This window comes from Labrus mixtus, chromosome 4 (genome assembly GCF_963584025.1).
Source record: "Labrus mixtus chromosome 4, fLabMix1.1, whole genome shotgun sequence".
Classification (NCBI taxonomy): Eukaryota; Metazoa; Chordata; class Actinopteri; order Labriformes; family Labridae; genus Labrus; species Labrus mixtus.
Genome location: NC_083615.1, coordinates 9,244,138 through 9,265,118, shown reverse-complemented (window position 1 = coordinate 9,265,118; position 20,981 = coordinate 9,244,138). Strand labels below are relative to the sequence as shown.

Here is a 20,981-nt window from a genome sequence, read left to right as displayed (position 1 = left end):
TAAAGAAATGTATTGTCTAAAAGTATTGAACAATTTTTTTTTAAGCTTGAGTGCATTGGCTCTCTCAGCCACTGTACCTTACCCTTATCCTCAGAAGATCTTAACATGGTTTCAGTGGTTTGATAATGTTGAATTTCAGACAGACATCAAATTCATTACAACATTTTTACACACAGCAGACATAAAAATATTCAAGAACAGCTGCTTAAATGTTCCTTCCCCCCCCCCCCCCCACTTGTTTGAATTTTCATATTGAGGTTTTTTGCTGCAAGGTCAGAGAACTAATTAATAACTCCACGTAGTGTTGCGACAACAGAGGAAAGAAGTGATACCAGTAATTCCCACATGGTCAGATTAGCATTGTGGGAAAATTCCCTGTAATGAGTTGCGGACAAAACATATGCAAGTCACTGGCCTTGCACTTGTAACTTTAGTGTGACACTTAGGTTAATCAGCAGTCAACTGTTGTCCTGAAGAGCTGCAACATTTTTAATCTCAACTACCCCGGCCCAAACATTACACGGCACCCCGCATTGGTATGTAATGATGGCAGGGTGAGAGAGAAGCAGTTGTTGTTTTTTTTTTAGATGCCCTGGCTGTCACTATCGTAAGAATGGGATTATTAGCATTCATTATACTGCAGACCCAAACTAGTCTTTGCCCTCTGTTTGCCCTCAAAATCAGGTAATACAGCACATATTTAGGAATAAGAAGTGGTGATGATAGTCCCATTCCTCGCTGTGAGGAGTCTAGGGAGGGTAATATTGCTCTTTGCGCCGTTTATTCCTCTCAAGCACATGGGACGGCATAGCAAACACAATATCTTGAAACGGTGCCAGCTTTTATAATGCCAGAGTGTGAGCATCCCTCCCCCTGACATTTGTCTCTCTATCAAAAATGCCCCTCAGCCAACAAGCCAACATCTGTGATCAGCAGAGATTCAGAGATTATAGCTAACAGCAATCATCAGTCTGCTCTGCGAACAAAACAGAAAAGAATTCAAAGAGCGGTGTAACTTCTGCTGGTCTGACACCTCGTCTGAAGACTGATGGGATATCGCTGCAGATGCGGCTTTAAAAAGAAAGTTATGCTGTTTTTAAAGCCTCTCAGCAAAACATGAACTGGGCTGAAATGAGAGAAATCCATTAACCTGACAGTTACCCTAGATCTGAAGTGCCTGCAATTTAAATGCTGTGCAGCATACATTTATTTCATGAATTTCATGTTTCATTGTTTAGTAACGTGTAGTGTTAACAACAGTCACTGTCACGTATCCTTCGTGAGCATTGAAATCCATACAGACTCTCATCTAGTGGAGACAAACAAAAGACCTCGCTTGTCATCAGAATCAGAGAGCAACAGAGACATTTTGACGCACACACACATTAATTGAAACTTGGTTTGCAGCCCGTTCATTATATCCTGACGTGAGCAGCTTCATGGCAAAGTCATGAATATTGATTCAGCCCATTTGTCGGCTTAAAGCTCGGCTTCACCGCTCATGAACCGTCTCATTTTTTGGTCTGAGCTGGGGGAATCATGTGCCAGTTTACAGCGCCAGGATACCACAATAAAAGCTCTTCATGATCAATACTGATCCCACTTGAATGAGATTCACAGTGTGCACTGTAAAGGAGGAATACAGATCTCTGTATTGTGACTCGTGTTGAGCTGCCCATACTCTTCTCTGTTAACCCAGTTTCATTGTCGAGTCTTTGCCATGGGCCCCATAGATTATTAGTTTCTGTATGCAGAGTGAATGATAAGAGGCGGTGTCCCATTTGAGTTTAGGTATAAAGAGCTTCCTCCCGTCTGCCTGGCAGGGAGGTCCTGCTGAGATGAGGGATGTCAGCCTGTCACCCTGACGCATGGCAGCTGTTTCCTGCCTGGCCCAGCTTCTATAAATAGCCAAATATATCACCTAATGTAGGCCATTTGGTCAAACAGAAACTAAACAGGGCATGTGCCGCATGTGGGCCGATATTTTTCTCTTTCAATTTAACTGATTTCTCATGTACAGGTGTTATCAATACCACCTTTACTCTTAATATCATCCTCTCCTGTGTGTCTCCATGCTGTCTCAGGTGGATCGATGACATAGTAGTGGTGATCACACATAGCCATTATTTAATGAAACTCTCAGACCTTAAAACTCCTTTATCTGATCACTTCAGCTGATGTAATGTGTTGGCAATGTGTGTTTTTAAAGCCATTATAAAGATATTTGTATGCTAGCTGTGTCGAGAGATACACATCAGTTGTTATTACAGCTCATGTTAAAGACTTGCTGGCTATATTCATGGTGGATAATATAACAGTGTTATAATTAAGAGGATTTCAATGCAATACTCCTGCATTAATTACCAGCTGGATATATATTGCATTGAGTTGTAGTTGCTGATTATTTTTCTGTGTGTTGGAAAGTTGTTGGCTCTTGATAGGCAGTCAAAATGTCAATCATATAACAATTTACTACAATTGAATTACCACAAACTAAAGTCTTAAAGAGTTACCACGGTGTTAAATCCACATTTCACTGCCACAGCCTCAACAAGCACTGAGCATTAAATCTCCTCAAAGGGAAATGGTGATGATGCTTTTATCGTGCCCAACTACAGTAAATCCAGGACAGTCACATGACAGGTTAAGGGCAGCACATATCAGGATCTGTCTTTTGTCTGTATTTCAGTGTGATTTACTACCCCCACAGAGGTAAAACATAGTATTTCCCCTGGTTTCTGGCCTGGCTTCATGAATGACCATTTCTGTCCCTTTAAGGTTTCGTATGCCATACACTTTTTTCAAGACTATAACATCTCAACAACATTAAAATGTACTAAAATTGGAGCTGATAATTATGTCGTCCCCCCCCCCCCCCCCCCCCCCCCCCCCCCCCCCCCCCGAGAGAAAGCTCCACTCACTTTGGTGATCCGCTGACATTTCCTTCACTGCCACCGTTAGATTAAGATCAGCCCTTTTTAATTTAAATTTCTTAACCACTGTTGGATTAATAGCATGACATTTGGTGAACACATTCGCGTGCCATCTCACGAGGACTTCTAATTACTTTAACATTTGATCTAACACCAGCATCAGGTGAAATAATTAATTTGTCCAATTCTTTGTTCTACCACCTTAAAAACTGCTGACAATCTGTGTTCGTTGTTTAGTGCTAAATAGAAATATGATCATGCTAACACTATGATGGTAAACAAGAGGAACATTATGTCCACACTCATGCAGACTGCAGCTCTGTATTCAGATATCACAACGGATTATTGAGAGAACTCTTTGACTACTACCTGCTATCTCTTCTTTTAACATCACTGACTTCTCTAAGTGACTTAGAGGTCAGGACAGTCTTCTGAAAAAGTGTGGTTGCTTCAGTGAAGTGTTGAGCTTGTTGTACCTTTAAGCCACGCAGCAAGAGTGCAAGCAGAAGCTAGGTTGTACTTTATTTGGATTAATGAGTTTTATAATTTGATGCTGCTCTGTCCTTGAACCTCTCTTGTTTTAAACGGGACATACTTATTCTCCACAAATCATTTGGTCATTTAGTTTTGAGATTAAGCTAGCACATTGTCTTCAGATATAGGATATAGACCCATGTTAAAGTATTCCGTCTCAAATAGGGCTCAACAGTGTGGTTCCGGAAGTTAAAAATCCCATTCATTTTCTCCATAGCGGATTTCATTAGCCATCATGTCATAACCATCCGAGGTAGATTTACCACGGGCTACTCGAGTGTAAAACGATGCTGTATGCTCCTATAGGAGACACGAGTTTATATGATATCAACCTTGTTTTAAGAAAAACAAGATTTAATCGCGAAATCGGGGTAAAGAACTACACTTCCCACGATCATCGAGTGTTTCTGATTGGTTGAGCTTGCTGTTACCATGGCAATGTTTCTCACCCTCGCCCCTCGGCGCCGTATGCGAACCTATGATGCGAGGTGGTTAAAAATATGACTGAACATTTTTTTTTTTTTTTTTTTTTTAAAAACTGAGTTACTTTTCAATAAAGTGGATTATTGAAATGACAGAGATTGTATCAATTTAAAACACAAGGTATCAAAAAGTATCAAAAATGTTGACAACCTTGGTTCTATTAGAATGTTTCTACTTCTACTCAAGAAGAGGATTTGAGTATTCAGATCCTTTCAGGCTTCAGAAAATGAAAATATAAAAGTGACAAAAGACTGCCTTCATGAATCATTTTTTAAAGATATTTTTAAACCCTACTGTGAATCCACATTCAAAGGGGTAAGTTAGGCTAATGGCGGACCAGGCCACACCCGGTAATCATACTGAGGTTGAAATAAAAACAAAAACAAATCCTAATCCCTTTCTGTCCATGGCTCCTGGTTAGATTTCATTGACGTAAAAAAAAAAGGCAACAATTACATCCCGTCTTTAGAACGGGAAAGGTGAGAGCGTCTGTGAATTGATATGTTTGTCTGAGTATTATTTGAAGAGTGGGTAAAGCTCCCACCTGGAGAATTCCTCGCCTGTGTGTATCTCTGCACAAGTCGCACATAGGAGCATCTCAACTGCTTACGGATTGAATTTCCATTTGGGGATTTTAGCTTCTTTTTCAAGGTATTAGTAGAAAAACCGTAAACAGTTGATTATTATTTGTATTTCTCCCCTTAGCCAATTGTCCGTAATCCCTGCGGAGGAGCTTAAGAGTTAGATTTCTGGCATGCATGGCCTTATCTTTGCATAACGGGCACACACAAATGGAGTGTGTCTCATTTTGACTAAGCCACATATTTGGGCCGAAAGGCAAAGACGAGCGAGTTGAGCAGAGAAGAAAGCCACACAGACAGTTAGTGTTAACAAAGCCGGACACTGCAATCAATTCCAGGGCCAGCTTACTCTCATTTTCTTGCACACACAGACATGTATGCTAACACACACACACACACACACACACCATGTCATTTACATTCCTGGTGTACCTGCTGGTGGCATACGTTGAATCCTCTGGTTCCTGACTGTCCTCTGGAGGTCACAGGGTAGACAGATCCAGCATCAGCCTCTCTAATGTGACATTCAATTACCTCCAAAGGTGAAGTGGTCTCATTCGGGTTCAAAAATCAATTTTGCATGGACGTTGGCGCAGTTTACTTCTTCAGGCTCCTTTGCACAATTTGTGTACACATGTCGGTGACAGAAAAACTAGTTGCGTCGCCGTTCGTTCAAACTCCCCATCGTCTTTTCCACAAAACGGCATCCATCAAAGTTAATGGGCTGTAATCATCACCACAAATACACTGTCACACGTCCCACTGCTCGCTCCTGAGTGTTCAACTCCCAGTCAATGGGATGTAAAGAGTGACAAGCTCCAGGAACACAATTTCCCATGTCATTAAGAACTCTTAAGCGAGAAATGGAAGAGAATCCAAAAATGCCATTTTTAAGAACATAAAAATTCTTGTCTGTTTACCCAACAACTGTGGGGACTGCAGAGGAGAAACATTCATCAGAACGGCATATGACATACAGTCAATACTACTGACACTGTGTTTTAGGCAGCCATCAATGTTGTCGTCTTGTGAAATAATTCTTATTAAAGTATGTCACTCGTGCTGACAGATCTGCCATGTGGTAGATGGATTAATTTTCCAAGTGGCCAATCCTGCCAGCTTGAAATCAGAGTTCAGTGTATACTATATATCTACTTATCTCCAGGCTGAAAGCTGCTGGACCTCTGATTATACATCACACAGGCACACACACACACACACACACACACACACACACACACACACATACAGACTACTCTTTCAGTGCCTGATATGGCAGCGCTCCAAGAAGACTGTCCCTGATGCATTTGAGTGTTTGATAGGATGTTTTAGCTGTAGCGTCCCCACAAGACACTTTGTAGACCTCAACAGATGGAGAAGTCCAATTAGAAAACAGGCGAACAAATGGGTGCAATGGGAGAGGAACGTTCCAACTCTTTCCCCTTTCCCCCAGGACAAAGCAGCTAATCTTAGAGTACAGGTACAAAACCAACATCACTTCGGTTTTGGAGGAGAAACATTAAAAAAAAAAGAGAGAGCGAGAGAGAGAGCGAGAGAGAGAGAAATAAAAGCTGGAAGACAGACGTTGGGAAAAAAAGCGCCTGTGATTTGATTTCTTAACACTACACAGGCAGAGAGGAAAGAGCTGAATTTGATACAGCTTGCTCTCACTCCACATCTACAGTATGTATAAATATCTCCTTCTGTTGTCTGATTTTTCAAGGGCAGACGTCCCACAAAGCAATTGCCTTGCCATCAGCCAAGACCAAAAAACAGGGAGAAGGATTGAAAAAGTGCTTAAATATAGCAAACCCCCTGGGATGGTGGGAGTGTGGGGGGGGGGGGGGGGGGGGGGGGCGTGCTGTAGTGTGATTAAAATGAATAACCTTCATTCAGTCACGATTGTTAACGGTGGGCTCTGCGCTGGAGCCAAAACGCCGCCTGTCCTCACAGTGTTAACATCATTATTCATCAGCAGGCCCGTCCTCCGCATTGACAAAGATGTTCGAGTTCTAAATAATGGGCGTAGTGTCATTAAGTACACATAATTTCTCCTACTGGCCCGAGGTCAGTTTAATTCAGGCTTCAGCCGATCCTGCTGTGAAAGCAGACATAGCAATAAACCTGTTGATGACTGATAGATTGTGTGGACGCAAGACCAATTTTCATGGTTAAAATGACCTTTCAGTGGTGGTGTTGTTGTTCCGCCCATGGCCCCGAGTTATTATTTTTCGTGTCTTTTTTTGATTTGACAGGAGAGGTGTCGTGAAGTGAAATGGAAAAAGTAATGATGTTCTCGTGCACATGAAGCGGCGTGGCTGCAGGTGGGGAGATGGTGGATATGGCTACAGCTACAGCTAGTAGCAGCTCTATACTCTGCGCCGGGGGGCCAGTCAGCAGCTGTTAGAAGAGATGCAGCTCTTCCCCAATGCTTCCCCAAAGGTTCTCACTGGTTCCTGGTACTCGCTGTTATCGGAGCGCACTGCTGTCGCCAGTCTGGCGGCTGTCCACACTCTCTGAGAGAGCGCTCAGTGCATTTTTACGCTTCACCACTCTTTCTGTCTCATCCCAAACCTCCGCTATTCCCCTTAGTTTCACTGTGAGATTTCTGAAGTGCGCCTTTGAACTCGCAGCTGTTTTTTCTAAACGGCTGGAATTCGTACCTTGATGTTTGTTTCAAAGACAGTCACTGTGGAATTTAATTCACATCTTTATCTGGTATGACTAATCATCTGTAGGATTTTAGATCTTTGTCTACTTACAGTGTCCCATAGGAAACATCAACTGCCATGACGTGACTGCAGATTTGTTTGTACAGGAAGAAGATTTGAAGATGAGGGGCTGCAGCTGTTTGGAGTAGAAAGCTGATATAGATGTTTTGAAGTCGGGACTCAAACAGAATCTAGAAGTTTTTGCGGGGTTGAGCAAGAGAAAAATCAATCTTCCCCACTCAATATGTTTTATCTAGAGACTTTCTTCTTTCCTCCAATTCTTGAGCTATATCTGGCTTAATAGGCATTAAGTCTTAGCTTTTGCTCTGACAGTAGCACAATTATAAAAACGGCATAATAAGGCTTTAACAATTAGTCGCTTAATCATAAGGGTTCTTCTTTACCGTGGAAAAATGGATTTTGCAATAACAAGCCCGCTATAGGGTCCAAATACTAGTTACTGGAGATTCCAATCCACATGGTCTACATCACTAGATGGAGTCGGCTTTGTGTCATACTTGACAAATCAGCCCCATTGCTTTTATTTCAAAAATATTTTCAAGCTTCTGAAGTGGAAGAAACTGCTACACATCTTTGTCTTCTCTAATTGGAAATTGTATAACCTTTTGGTTTTGACCTGTTGGTTAACACATTAGACATTAGGCCCGACAGATGGTAATGGCCTTTTTCAATTATTCTGTGACATTTATATTTAATAGTTTAAAATAATACTCCTGGGATTTATTTACGCATTTCCATGAAGTTCCACTGAATTTAAAGAGAAGAGATACCCTGAGTTTTAATCCTGCACTGAGTTTAAAAATTAAAAAATGCAACTTCAAAAAGCATCTCTCATTAAACCCTCCCTGACTGGTGGATGCTGATTTCTTTCAAACATTTCACGTCCAGTTTGTAAACTCAGGCTTTGTGTCACGACTTGACTTGATCAGGGGTTGTTTCTCAGACTTAAAGTTCCTCCAGAGACATGAAGACAATATATATATCTGTTTTTGTAAGCTTAATAGTGCTCCTCAGGCTGAGAAAAACTGTGTAGAATTTGTTCAGTGACCCTTGAACAACAAAAAAATCAATACTAAAAGCAATCAGTAAATACAGTTGTAAATGGCCCCTAGCTAAAGCTCCAACATTTATATACAAAAATGAAAATGTAGATTTATTGTGGGTGTAGTATCACTAAGTACACAAATACAATGAACCCAGAATCTGTACCACTGTGGTCTTCCTCTTAGAAAAGCAGATTTTCAGATCCTGCAGCTTGTGGTTGCACATTCAGAGTTAAGGGGCCATTTGGTGAAGGGAGCTGATATCCAGCGGCTGCTCTGTGTGGAATCGCACATCAAAGTTAATCTTTCACCGTCTGCTCTGGCGCCGCCGAGCACTAATCTGCTGTCAGTGTGATGAGGCTCCTGGACCAGTTCCCCTTTCCCAACACACAGGCACTAATCCACGAGACCTTTCACGTTTTTCCCTCTTCTCGATCACCTGACAGCACAACAAAGGTCACAGAGGTCAATTTGAAATCTCATCTGGTGGTACATTATGTCTATTTTCAGAGGTCTTCATGTACAGTATCGGCCAATAAGATCAGCCAGTTTTGGTCTGTGTTGTCCTCGTGAGCATGTATTCTTCATGATGCAGAATACATTAAAACAACAATACAGCTAACACAAACAATGCTAATGCTACTACTTTTATTTCTCGTTCATTGCCCCTCAAAGGTCATTTCATCATTTCCCATCTTTAACTTGCTTAAGGTCATCATACACCAGAGGTGATGGAACTCTCTAGCAGCTCGATCAAAGGTTTCTGTGTTAAAAAATGCCACGCTCTCGCCCACATGCCGATTAACCCGTGATGAATACGGAATGAGCTCATTAGCATAATCGCTTGAGTGTCTGATGATTTCATTTCATTATCACGTTTCTCTTATAATCCATAGCTGCGGCACCCCGTCGAGCTCCCAGCCCATCTTTCATGTTCCTTTGCCCTCCCCATTCAGCCACGAAGGAGTGTAATTGCATTATCAGAGCGTTATACTGACATGGAGGAATGTATTTTTAGCCCCCTGGCTTTCTTGAGAAACATATAGAAAGATGGGCAGGAATCTTAACAAGGCATGACATGTTAGAATCAGAAAGTTTGAGTCTGTTTATGTTGGTTTCATCATGTTCCAGATGATCGAATACTTGCATCATCCAGAGCTCTCCTTAACATTTGAAAAAATATTATTCCTGCACGTACTTGTCAGCAGGATAGCATACTTTTATGGATCCACACAGGTGCTTAACCCGTGTAAAACTTCTATAAATACAGAACAGCCAATCATCTTGTAATTAAAAGAAATGGCCACAAGGACAGTCGTTATCATGACGATGAGGAGCTGGAGTACGGAGGTGACTTGGCACATAATAGCAGTGAAATAGGGCTGCTTTTTTGCATAGGACAGCAGTTGTTTCTCAAGTGTCAGCAGGTGTAGACTGAGAGACTGGAGAAAAGCCGGAGAAAAGGAAAAATGTCAAGCAGGGCTGTGCTAGCACTGCATGATAATAGAAAAGGAGGAGGGGGGGGGGGGAAGAAAGAGAATGAAGCGTTTCATCTTCGACTCCTAGTTAGAGGCAGGCAGGTCCAGGCTGAGGAAGGGTGAGTCAAAGTCAGGAATGGAAGAGCGGTAGAGAGGAAAGCTTTTTATCATCCCTGACTCTTAAGAAGATCTCCCAAATGAGAGAGGGCGTGCATGCTAATGTCAGAGCGGCGGTGATAACTAGCCGCCCGGTTTCGTGGGGTGAGGGTTAAGCTGGGATTTGGAGGGCTGAGGGAATACATGTTTGATATGTGAGCGAGAGAGAGTCGAGGTGCCTTTGCCAGAGCTATACGTAAGGGATTACTCTGTATGGTTTATCTGTATCTTTCTTTCTGAAAGAGAGGAATTGCACTGGCCTTAACTGGGTCTGTGTAGCTCCTGAAACTCCAGGGTGAACGTTCAGCTGGAAGATCAGAGCCACATTGACGCTTCCTCATCGCATAGTCTTCATTTACAATGCATTAACATCGGCTGGCATGTAGCCATGAGGGCCATGGCTGTTTCCTTGAACTTCGCGTGCTAACCTTCAGCTCTGCACGCAATTCTGCCGAGACTGAATCTCGGCCGGATTGCGGAAAACATACAAAACAATCTCCTACATCTCTTCAACAATTCCTTTTACTGCCTTTCGAACATCCTTTTCAGAGCCGTGTAGTCAGTGTATGTTTGCCCGCTGAGTCGGAGATGTTCACCTATCTCAAAAGTTGTCCTTCCCTGTGGCTATTGTTCACAGTTACTCATACTCGAGTGCTCTGTTTCTCCTACCACACGCATTACAGCAGGCAGTGCGGTCCTCCGGCTCCCTCCTATCTCTGCTTCCCTATCTCCCCATTATGTTAGCTCTGCCAGCCTCCCCTTCTCTCCCTTATCACCTGCAGTGAAAATCGGGCTAATCCCAGCGCCTGTGGGATTCCCCCCCCCCCCCCTCTCTGTAATGATGTATATCTGAGAGGATAGCATCAGAGCAGAGTCCTATCAGCCCACACACTCCTAATCCCATCAGTCTTTGGTGTCCAAACCCTGGAGAGGCAGAAATTTTGGATGTTGGGCTCCCAGGCTGAAGCGAGAGACGCAGCGCCGAACATGGGGAACGATGTGTGGTGTTTAGGGATCATGTTGGGAGATCATCATCATTTATTGTGCTTCTGACTCTTAAAACCTTTGTTCTGTATCTCCCGAAGGATTGCATTGCAGTGGTACGTGCTGAAGCTGTGCCACTGCATTGAAAGATTCTTGCAGGCTGTTTGCCACCAGCGACGCTGCCAGTCTTCCCAGCATAACAGGGATTGTATTCAACAGTCTGTTCACGTTGGAGAGAAATACAGAATGTGCTTAATATTTGAACACACTGACCGAAACACAAAAGAGATTTAAATTTGGTTCATCAATAATATAAAAATATCAAACAACAAAGAGTTTTCCTTTTGTAAACTAGCTCACTTGCACTTGTTTATCTGTGAATGCAGCAATTTCTGTTTGCTGCATTTCTCTTCTCTCACTCATCGGTCAGATTCAAGTTGCCCGTTGGCACAGAAAAGAACGATCCTATAGCCTTTCCTTTCTTGTTTTTACGAACTAAATTTTTTATGAGGCCTCAGACATAACCACCCTCAAGACCTCTACTGCAGCACTCCATAAATTTCACAGTCCTCCCGAATACACACAAGAAAATGAATCTCTTCTTGTCACTCATGTTAGTACGCCTCTATGACATGCAGGCAGTATAATCCATTTTCTTGAGATTCCCAATTCATAGTTGTATGAGCATGATGGAGTTCAGGAGGGAAAATTACATTTTTTTTGGTACATCTATTATTTAACTGTCAGCAAGGATGAATATTGTGCTCTTTCAGCCTTGCAGAGAAGGTACAGAGAGCAGTATTATCGTGGAGCATTGCTCCATTTGCTCCTTGTCACTGCTTGTAAAAAATTGAGCCCTTCTCGGTTGGTCAGTGTAAAGCTTCATCACTTCTGTGTCAAATCCTCGGATAAGATTTTAATATTGTGTCCACTCTGACACTCTTTGATCCTCTTCCGCAGCTTCAAATTTCCTGTCAGGACTGGAGGCGATGTCACCAGTTTAAGAGTATGTGAAACTTCCCGACATTGCCGCTGTCCCATTGTCCCTCCTCAGTTTTAATGCGTCTGGCTGTCATTTAAAACTTTTTGATGGGTACAGTAGGTGACAGTATCTGGTTTCAGGTTAATTGAAAGGTTTTGGTCTTGCAGCTTTTGAGGGCTTGTCTGCGCTGTACAAACCATTGAACTGTGAAACTGAGCATGTGAAATTACCCCTGGAAGCACTGATAGGGAGCCTGGTGCGCGATGGGATGGTTGGTGAAGGTCAAACAGGAAATCATGCATTCAAGGAATTATCAAAGACATGCTGAGGATGCAGAGAGCATGTTTGGAATTCACCAATCTCGTCTTTTTGAAAAGATAGAAAAATGCTAATGCTGTGTCAGACTACAAGTGGCTGACCTTGACAGTTTCCCCTCAATTTGGGGCTTTTTACGGTCAAATATATGTCTTGTTTTAGCCACTCAGGGCATTTCAAAGAAAGTTCTCCGTGACTCCACCACTGACTGTATAAATGATGGATGAAGTCAACTTGACAGTACCAATTCTGAGGGTTAGGGTTACATTTCTGGCTGCCTTTAAAGTTGTAAGTTATGCACCGTGTTAGTTCTCTGGAGTTATAAAAACGTCACTGCCTGTGGCTTATTCATCCAACTAATAAACCATCCTGTTCAGCGACAGGTGAACGACATGTAACTTAAAAATGCAGGTCTGTTAATCAAAACTACCTAAAGTCTCCTTATAAGGAAAAGCCAACAGCTATCATGACTTCTATGCATTGGCTGCCACAAATAAATGAATGTATGACAAACACTGAACAAGATCACAAGCCACGTAATACATGGACAGCCTGTCAGTACAGTCAACAACACAGCAAGCCATAATATTTGTCCGATATATGAGCATGAAAAATCGCTAAAAGGCACCAACACTAAAGTACAATGACAAAGGTTCAATTTTCAGGGACTGATTCAGTTTAGGTGACACCTTGCAGACAGCTGGCAGCACCTCCTTTTTTTCTCAAAGTTGCCAAGACCCATGCATAACTTTAAGACTTATATAATTTAAACAAGTGTGTTAAAAATTGTATCCTGTAGAGTTGTCATGAATAGAGAAATCAGCCTACAGACCTAAACTGGTTCTTTTCCCAGCCTGTAAACATGTTGAATTTGTCTTTACAGGTGGGATTTTTTTTTTGGATCTATGTCTGGGCTTTTTATGCCTTTACTTTAGAGATAGGACAGTGAATAGAGGCAGACACCAGGGGAGGTGGAGCTAATTGGGAATGACATTGGATTCGAACCCTCGCCGCCCGCTCTCAAGTTTAGCCTCTGTTCATGGGCCCCACACTAACCACTGGGTTACCGGCGCCCCAACAGGTGGGATGTTTATTATGAAGTCATGATGGGGATCTACGAGCTCAGCACACATCTAGAGATGGGAACCGCAGCAACTGAAGATATGTGGCCCACGATAAGAATAATATCACAATACAGAGATTCTGCAGTAACTGATATATAGCAAAAAAAATTATATAATATTACATCATATCTGATAAATGTAAGAATATAAAAAGTCCCTAAAATGTAAAGTCCAGGATTAATGTAATTATTCACTGCAGTTTGGTTTCAGTTTAACTTTAAAAAGCTTCATCCTTGAACTCTTTTTCACCACTGTATGATATTGTCCATCCGTGTTCTTCTTTTACCCTTCTGTCGACTTATTTATTGGCCTATTAAAGTCCATTTACGTAACCTTCAGTCATGCCATGAGAGCCATGATCCAGCATCTGTTATAACAAAAACATCGATAATCGGCACCAGTATTTCGACAATAGTATCACACGAGCCCCTGAGCAGATTGTTGAAGTTAAACCAATATCATGGGAGGTCAGATTGAATTGAATTTCATATTCGGATGATCAGATTGCAGACCCCTCAGTAATTATTGGCATGAAACAACGCGCATAGATGGTGCAGGAGATAGGACAGTGTGCTTAATTCATCTTGATTCTAATCAGATGATGAATCAAAATGCTTAATATATTAATCAAATTAGTTTCATTCCAGTGCTTATTGAAATATCAAAGTGGAGAAGATCAAAGTGCAGTTTGATGAGATTTGTCGTTACCATGACGGATTTAATAGAAATGGCTCAACACGGCCAGAAGCTCTGGTGTCTTAAACTAGAAGATCTTTTATTCCCCTTGTCATTGTAACACCTTTGACATTGAGCGCTCACGTCGGGGGAATCAAACCTTTGAAAGGCTGTTTAGGTGCTATTCACCTGTTGAGTACTTTTGCTTATATTGTTGCATTTCACTACACTTCTGTTAGTTTATTCACAGTAAAAGAACAGGAAGTGGAAGCTGGAAGTAGCATGACAGAGGTGCCAATGGAAAATTGGATTTTTAACACTGTTGACAAAGCCCTCTGCTCCTAAATTTCTCCCACAATCCTTCCTTGGATCCTAATTGTCAGCAGGGCTGTTGGTGGTGATCTCAACTGTCTTGCCAATCTTTAGGACAGCAGGACTTCCTTTAGACCTCTGTGATTACATCAGAAACTTGAGTCTCTTCTCACTTGAGAGATTTTTATAGAAAGCTTTTCCCCTTTTCCCGCTATCCTCAGAACACTAAGATAGGTCTTTTTGTCTGTGTGGATCAGACACAGCCGCAGAAACGACCGGAAAAGGTCAGATTTTCATTGCACCTGAAAAAATGTCATTTTGTTTTGATTGATTTATTTAAGAGAAAAAAAAAACCTGCACTTTCTCTGAGATGAGTAATAAATAAATGATGTGTCTGTAAAGTCATCCAGATATCTTGTTTGTTTTTCTATCGCTTTCCACTAACCAGATGGCAGTCAGATTTCAGACGCAGGGTTTCTGGAAGACAATCAAGGAACAAGATTGCTTTTTTAGGGAGGAGGATTGGTTTAACTAGATATCAAATTAAATGCCTTTCAAACAGAAAAAGGGCATGTTTTCTTGACTGCTTGTAAGTGTGTGTGTGTGTGTGTGTGTGTTCCTGTATATTCCTGTGTGTCCAGGCGTGTCCATGTCTTCAGATTTCAGCGCTCACTGTGAGGTGGTGAGGTCATGTACAGAAATCTGTCTGCCAGCACCCCTGATGGAATAGCGCATCACTTTTAAGGTCAAGCGCACAAACTTTGCCACGCAGGTTGATACAGGGACTCATAAATGTTTGATTGGTCTATTATCCAAACCGGGCGGGGACATTCATCCTCACTTCTGGAATTCAAATATTCCTTTTAGCTTGACATTTCTCCTACACTGTCTGAGGCAAACCTCCAGTCTCTCTCTCTCTCTCTCTCTCTCTCTCTCTCTCTCTCTCTCTCTCTCTCTCTCTCTCTCTCTCTTTCTGAGCATGCCGAGCTTCATCTGCAATGCTGTCATCTCACTGTGGGACAATTCTACACAATGCGCTGTTTTTAAGGGCGCTGCACGGTTTCAGGTGGGTGGAACTGGGGAATTGATACTCAGTCATTCCGACACTCCTCTTCCTCCTCTGCGGGGTGGATAAAGATCTGGCCATCCATCTTTGTGTCTCAACCGTGTCAGCTCCTGGTAACAAACCTGGCTACCTGTTAGTGAGAGACAACAAGAACAAAGCAGGAACATTACTTTAATCTCTCGCTTCTGCTAATTCCTGTCTCTGCCGTCATCCAGGAGGCAGAGCTTTGTGTATCCCAGCCTCCCCCTTATGAACAATCCATCACTGTTAGTGCCTCTCTCCAGAGTGCACCCGCTCCCTCCTCTTTTTTTTTTTTTTTTTTTTGTACCTGCTCACCACTATGCTTTGCTTTCAAAAGACGATTCTCCCTGAAAGAGCTGCTATATATTTTATTCCACAGTTGGCTGTTGAGTCTCATTTTCTCACCAGTGGCAACTTGACTCTCCACCTGTAAGCATAAAACATGTGAGCAGTTGCACTTATGTGAGAGAATGCTGCCGTGCATTTTTCATGCAGATCTCTTAATGGGCTTTCAACAGCACATCCGGGATCTATAATTGACACCTGCTGTCAGGCTTGGTCTGTGATTACACAGGAAAATGACTTGACCTGTAATGAACTGTAAAACTAATGACATCTGTGTGAGATTACTCAACTTGAAAGCAAACTGTTGTACATGAAGTCCCATCAAGCGTGATATTAAAATGTCCACTTTAACATCTTTCTGCCCAGACTCTGTTGAAGCCCCGGCTGTTGGGCCCAACGTGTTGGAAACCCGAGGCTAATGACTCAAGCAGACGGCCGTGGGCATTAGACAACTTCATTTATGAAATAGTCAACCTCCCGTGTAGCGATACATTCACATTAGCCCGCCTCAGTTGAGAGACGCGCGGCTGTCACAGCCACTGAGCAATGCTGATGTCCTCTCCTACCTGCATTCATCTTCCTCTCAGGAGCTAATGGTCTTCTCAGGTCATTTGCGCATTAGGCTCTCGATCATTCATCTCACCCACCTGCAACCCCGTGGATAGCTGGTCTTCATCAGCACATAGAGGGTTGTTTAGAAGACGAAGGAAAAGCAAAATGATCTGACTCATTCATTTTCGCTCCTTTTCTTCACCCCGCAGCTGCCTGTTGCCTCAAGTGTCAGCAGAGGGCGTTTCATAACCCTGCAGGTTATGTTCAAATGATTTGTTAGTGTAATTTGCAGGTTTGTGCTGGGCACCAATAATTGCCTAGGAGGGATCTTAGTTTGCCTCCTAATTATTTATTGACGTGAATGATATTCACCTCTCTGTGTGGCTACATAGCAGCTATGTGTTAAATGTTACATGTGGAATTTTCTGTCGTACCAGCAGGCTGGAGGTAGAAGTGTTCAAAAGCCAAACGTATAATACATTTAAAAGGGCCAGAGACCAATTTAAAATCTGAAAATATTCATGGGCACACCATAAAACAAAATGCACAACACAAACAGGAAACCAAGATGACATTTATATTTCACAATAACAGGAAAAAATCTATCTACAGGTGGGCCTGTGGCAATGCAGTGCAATTAAATAATCCATCCAGATACACAAAAGTTCAAATAGTAAATAATCAATTTAAAAATGCAAACTTCTTAGGAATGTATTGTACATTACCTCTTGAGGGCCATTTGCTGTGCAGCCAATCTGACCAGCAGTCATACATTTGGGAATCCCTTCTTCAGAGAATGTGTGAACAAGTCTTACTTACACATTCTTCAGGCTAAACAGACTTTTCTGATTCCCCATTGTCACTGAAAGATTCATTAGATTGTATTATCTTTCGCTGATTATTGAAAGCACTCTTGGCAAATCAGTGTGCTATTCTGTTATTTCCTCATTGAAAACATCTTAAGAGCACAAAGCATTCATGATATGAGCTCTGTTTTTTTTCCCGCTCAAATGTTGTATATGCATTCAACTTTAAAGCCTATCTGAAAAATCTTGGTGTGTGCTGGATTGATCTGATCTTGAAAAGCTGTCTGTTCCTGCTCTAACTGCACCCCAGATGAGTAGCCAGCTGTGCAGAGGGCAGCCATCGATCCTCAAATTACCTTTTTTTTTTTTATATATATTGTTGGCTGCTGAGACAGCCCTGTTCTGGGCTGAACACAACCAGGACCTTACTGCCTTAGTGCTGAGTCCTGTTACTTTCAGTGATGACTTGCTTACTTAGATTTGTACCTTCATGTTGCAGTTTGTGAGTTACTGTTCTGAAAAGAACATTGCACAGCTCTAGTTATTGGCACTGGATGAGACTGCCAATGTAAAGAAAGTTAGATCATGACGACAGTTTAGCTTTACCTTACGCACAGACAGGTCTGACTGCCTGAAAGAAGACAGCGCATTAATCTCTTTAATGGGGATGATTTAGCCCCCGTCTGACACATGCACAACCATTAATCTATTTATACTGAATGCAGCCTGTACAACATTTAAGAAATGTTGAAAAATGTGCTTGGATAGACAGACCAGATCTATGTGGCGCATGATTTCCAAACATGCATGGGCTTTTTTTTTTCATGAGGCTTCACTGCCTTTATATCTGCATTCAATATTAAAGGACTATTTTGATGTGAAAAGGAGAACAAAACACAAACGTGTCCCACAGACTTAAAGCATTGCTCCAGGGATTGGCGTCACGCTGTTCCCTTCCCCTTTTGCTTTTTACTCGATGTGATACCGCTCGCTGTATCTTTCACAAGCTGTTTGGCTAACAGAGGTCACAGGGGATATGTAGCGCGTTTGGTCACGACGTGAAAGCATTAGCCGGTGCCAGCAGGTGTGTAATTATATATGAAACAGCGTTTTAAAAGAGGAACATCGTGATGGCACGTAGAAAGTAGGCCAGCAAGGAGAGACTTCACAAAAGTCCTATTTATTCCTCACCCACTTCAAATATGTGACTTGTTATTTGAAGTTGTGAAATAATCCAAGGTCACTGTAACTATTTCAAGACGTGTAAAAATAACATTAATCACACAAAGACTAATCATGATAAAAACAAGCCTCTAGAAGGATTCTTATAAAAGAATGTGGGTGTTTTTTTTCTTCTTCTTGTTTTTCTGCACAGTTTGCTCACTGTCGTCTGTTTTTCTGTGTTCCAGGTACGGGGACATGGTGCCAAAAACAATCGTGGGGAAGGTGTTTGGGTCCATATGTTCTCTGAGTGGGGTGCTGGTCATTGCCTTGCCTGTCCCTGTCATAGTGTCAAACTTCAGCCGCATATACCACCAAAGCCAGCGGGCAGAGAAACGACGAGCCCAGAGGGTACTGACTCACCCGCTCCCTTTGCTTGCGCTTTGTCACTTCCTTTCTCTCTGTCTCTGCTTTTTTTTTTTTTTTTTTTTGGCTTCTATCAGCCTCTTCCCTCTGTCCTCTTATTATCCACACGTAACAGAATGACAGGGCAAACACTATCTTACTGAATGTTAATCTTTTATTGTGTTTCTGTGTATGCTGGGTTTTGGGGGGGGGGCTTAACCCTCTTGAGTATATTTCAGAAGGAGAAGGAAATAAGAGAGGTAATGACAATGACTGAACAAATGATCTTCAGAGTATAGCGTCAGCAGCTTTTCAATAGCAACATGTTAATTTCTACCTGAAAATTGTTTGCTAGGCAGATTTTTCTGTAATGGTACTTTTATAAGCATAGCCTCTGCCTGCTAAATACTGTGGCTGCCAGAGGGAGACACAGCCAATTAGTGTGACAGACAAAGCGTCAGAGGCTAAAACCGAGGTCTGTTTGTTCAAACAGAAATCTCGAGTTGCTAAAATCCGTGCTGCGAAGATTCGAGGCACTAATTCCTATATGCGCTACAAACAAAACGGGCTCCTGATCGACTCGCTGGAGGAGGTAACTGTGACCAAGCGGCGGCTCGGGGGCTGACTGACTGGGGCCTCGTTGACGCTTGCATGCTGCTCTGCTCGGGGGCCATGCCACCTCACACACAGGGGAGGGCGTGGGAGGGGAGGGAGGACGGGAGGGGGATTCTCATCCTGTAACACAGGGCTGCTGTCATTCCAGTGCTTCAGTGTGATCGTCCTCTCTCTTACATCACACCTCTCAGCTCGGGCATTGACATGCTTCGTCGACACTCTCTCTCCGTCCATACAGCAGGAGGGGGCCAGGCAGGCACAGTCGCCTTCTGGTGGAGCACGGCCACTACAGTCATACTGACTCATGACCAAGCTCTGCATGTCTGTCCAACAGGGTTTGGAGGGGAAGAGGGGGAACCAAAGGCTTACTGGACAGTAGGTCACCTGTGGAGACTGTCTGCACAGCCTGCATCTCCTCTGAACTCTGTTTTTGATCTGCTGTGTGTGTTCAGTGTGTGTTACTTCTAGAGCATCCAGGTTGTAGTGCAGACTAACACGACATACCTTCCATCCCAGAGCCGTGCAGAGCCTCATCAAAGTGTGTAGTGTTCTTGTGGTTTAGAATCTGTGCTGTGTTTGGTGCAATCTGTTCGATCTGTGTCTAGGTGTGCCACTGCTGTTGCGCTGAAATGAGCTCATTTTCTAATTTGACTTTTCTGGTCCTTCTCACTAAATCAGCGAAAGAAATGGCAAAACCAATTCTATCAGAGAAACATGTCGTAATCAGCTACTGTCTCTATGCATCTCTAAAACATCCCTATCTCAATAGGTTCTCAGTAGATTGGCTGCCGTGCTACAGATCAGCATTTCAACCGTCAATGCTTTGCCTACATCACTAGCTGTTTGCCTGAGACTGCTTCTTTGAGTTTGAACCTGCTTATCTACACTGTGGATTTCTTTCACTTTGTGTGTTCCAAGGCCTCCAAGAAGGCAGGACAAGCCCTGGTGGGGAAGGCCCCCAGTCCTCCTTTTGAGAGCCAACATAATCACCTGCTGCACTGCCTGGAGAAGACCACGGTAAAATCCTTTTTATTTCCTCCCCCCTACAACTTCAAAGCTGTGTCCACTGGAAAGCACACAATCACTCTGATGTCTTTCATTCTTACTTTCTTTGTAACGGATTAAAATAACTCACTGCAAAAAAAACCCCACTTCCTTTTATGTTGAATTGCATCAGTGCTGTATCATCAGTAATACCAGTCTGGTACAGTGAGTTAGAAATAGAAACAAATTGAGTTCTTCCATCCATGCACAAACTGTAACATCATTTTATATGCAGCATGAGGTAAAAATAAATGGGGCTGGGAAATGTTAACTCCCATCTTCAGAACATGCTAAAGATAACATGACTCTGCCAGCCAGCAACATTACTCCTTCCAAACAAACCAGCATATTTCATTTTACACTATCTATAATTCAGATGTGTAAGAGCCTCTTTAATGGTTTGCTGTGACATGAGTTTTACACTTGCAGCTCTGTACAGAGACACAGACGAGCAGTAAATCAGTGTTCGTCTTCTTAGATCATCCCCCCCCCCACCAAGTAAAAGGCTCGCATGCCGTTTTGGAAAAGCTCCATTCAGGCTTCATGCCATTCAGATGGCAGTGAACATGTTTACATTAGGCTTCTCATACCGTGCATTATAGATAGGCAGAGTGATGGGGGGAAGATGTAAGAA

The 20,981-nt window shown here is 42.6% G+C and overlaps 1 protein-coding gene across 2 annotated transcripts in view; it reads left to right on the top strand.

The window, feature by feature from the left end:
• The window catches only part of LOC132972710 (potassium voltage-gated channel subfamily D member 2-like), a 34,547-nt gene that overhangs the window by 8,519 nt on the left and 5,047 nt on the right, over positions 1 to 20,981 (top strand). Inside the window, exons 3-5 of one of the 2 annotated variants that reach the window (XM_061035744.1) lie at positions 18,532 to 18,694; positions 19,182 to 19,280; positions 20,222 to 20,320. In XM_061035744.1, the coding sequence (XP_060891727.1) occupies positions 18,532 to 18,694; positions 19,182 to 19,280; positions 20,222 to 20,320 (361 nt within the window). The remainder of the gene's footprint in view (positions 1 to 18,531; positions 18,695 to 19,181; positions 19,281 to 20,221; positions 20,321 to 20,981) is intronic. The other variant, XM_061035745.1, reaches the window with a different exon arrangement.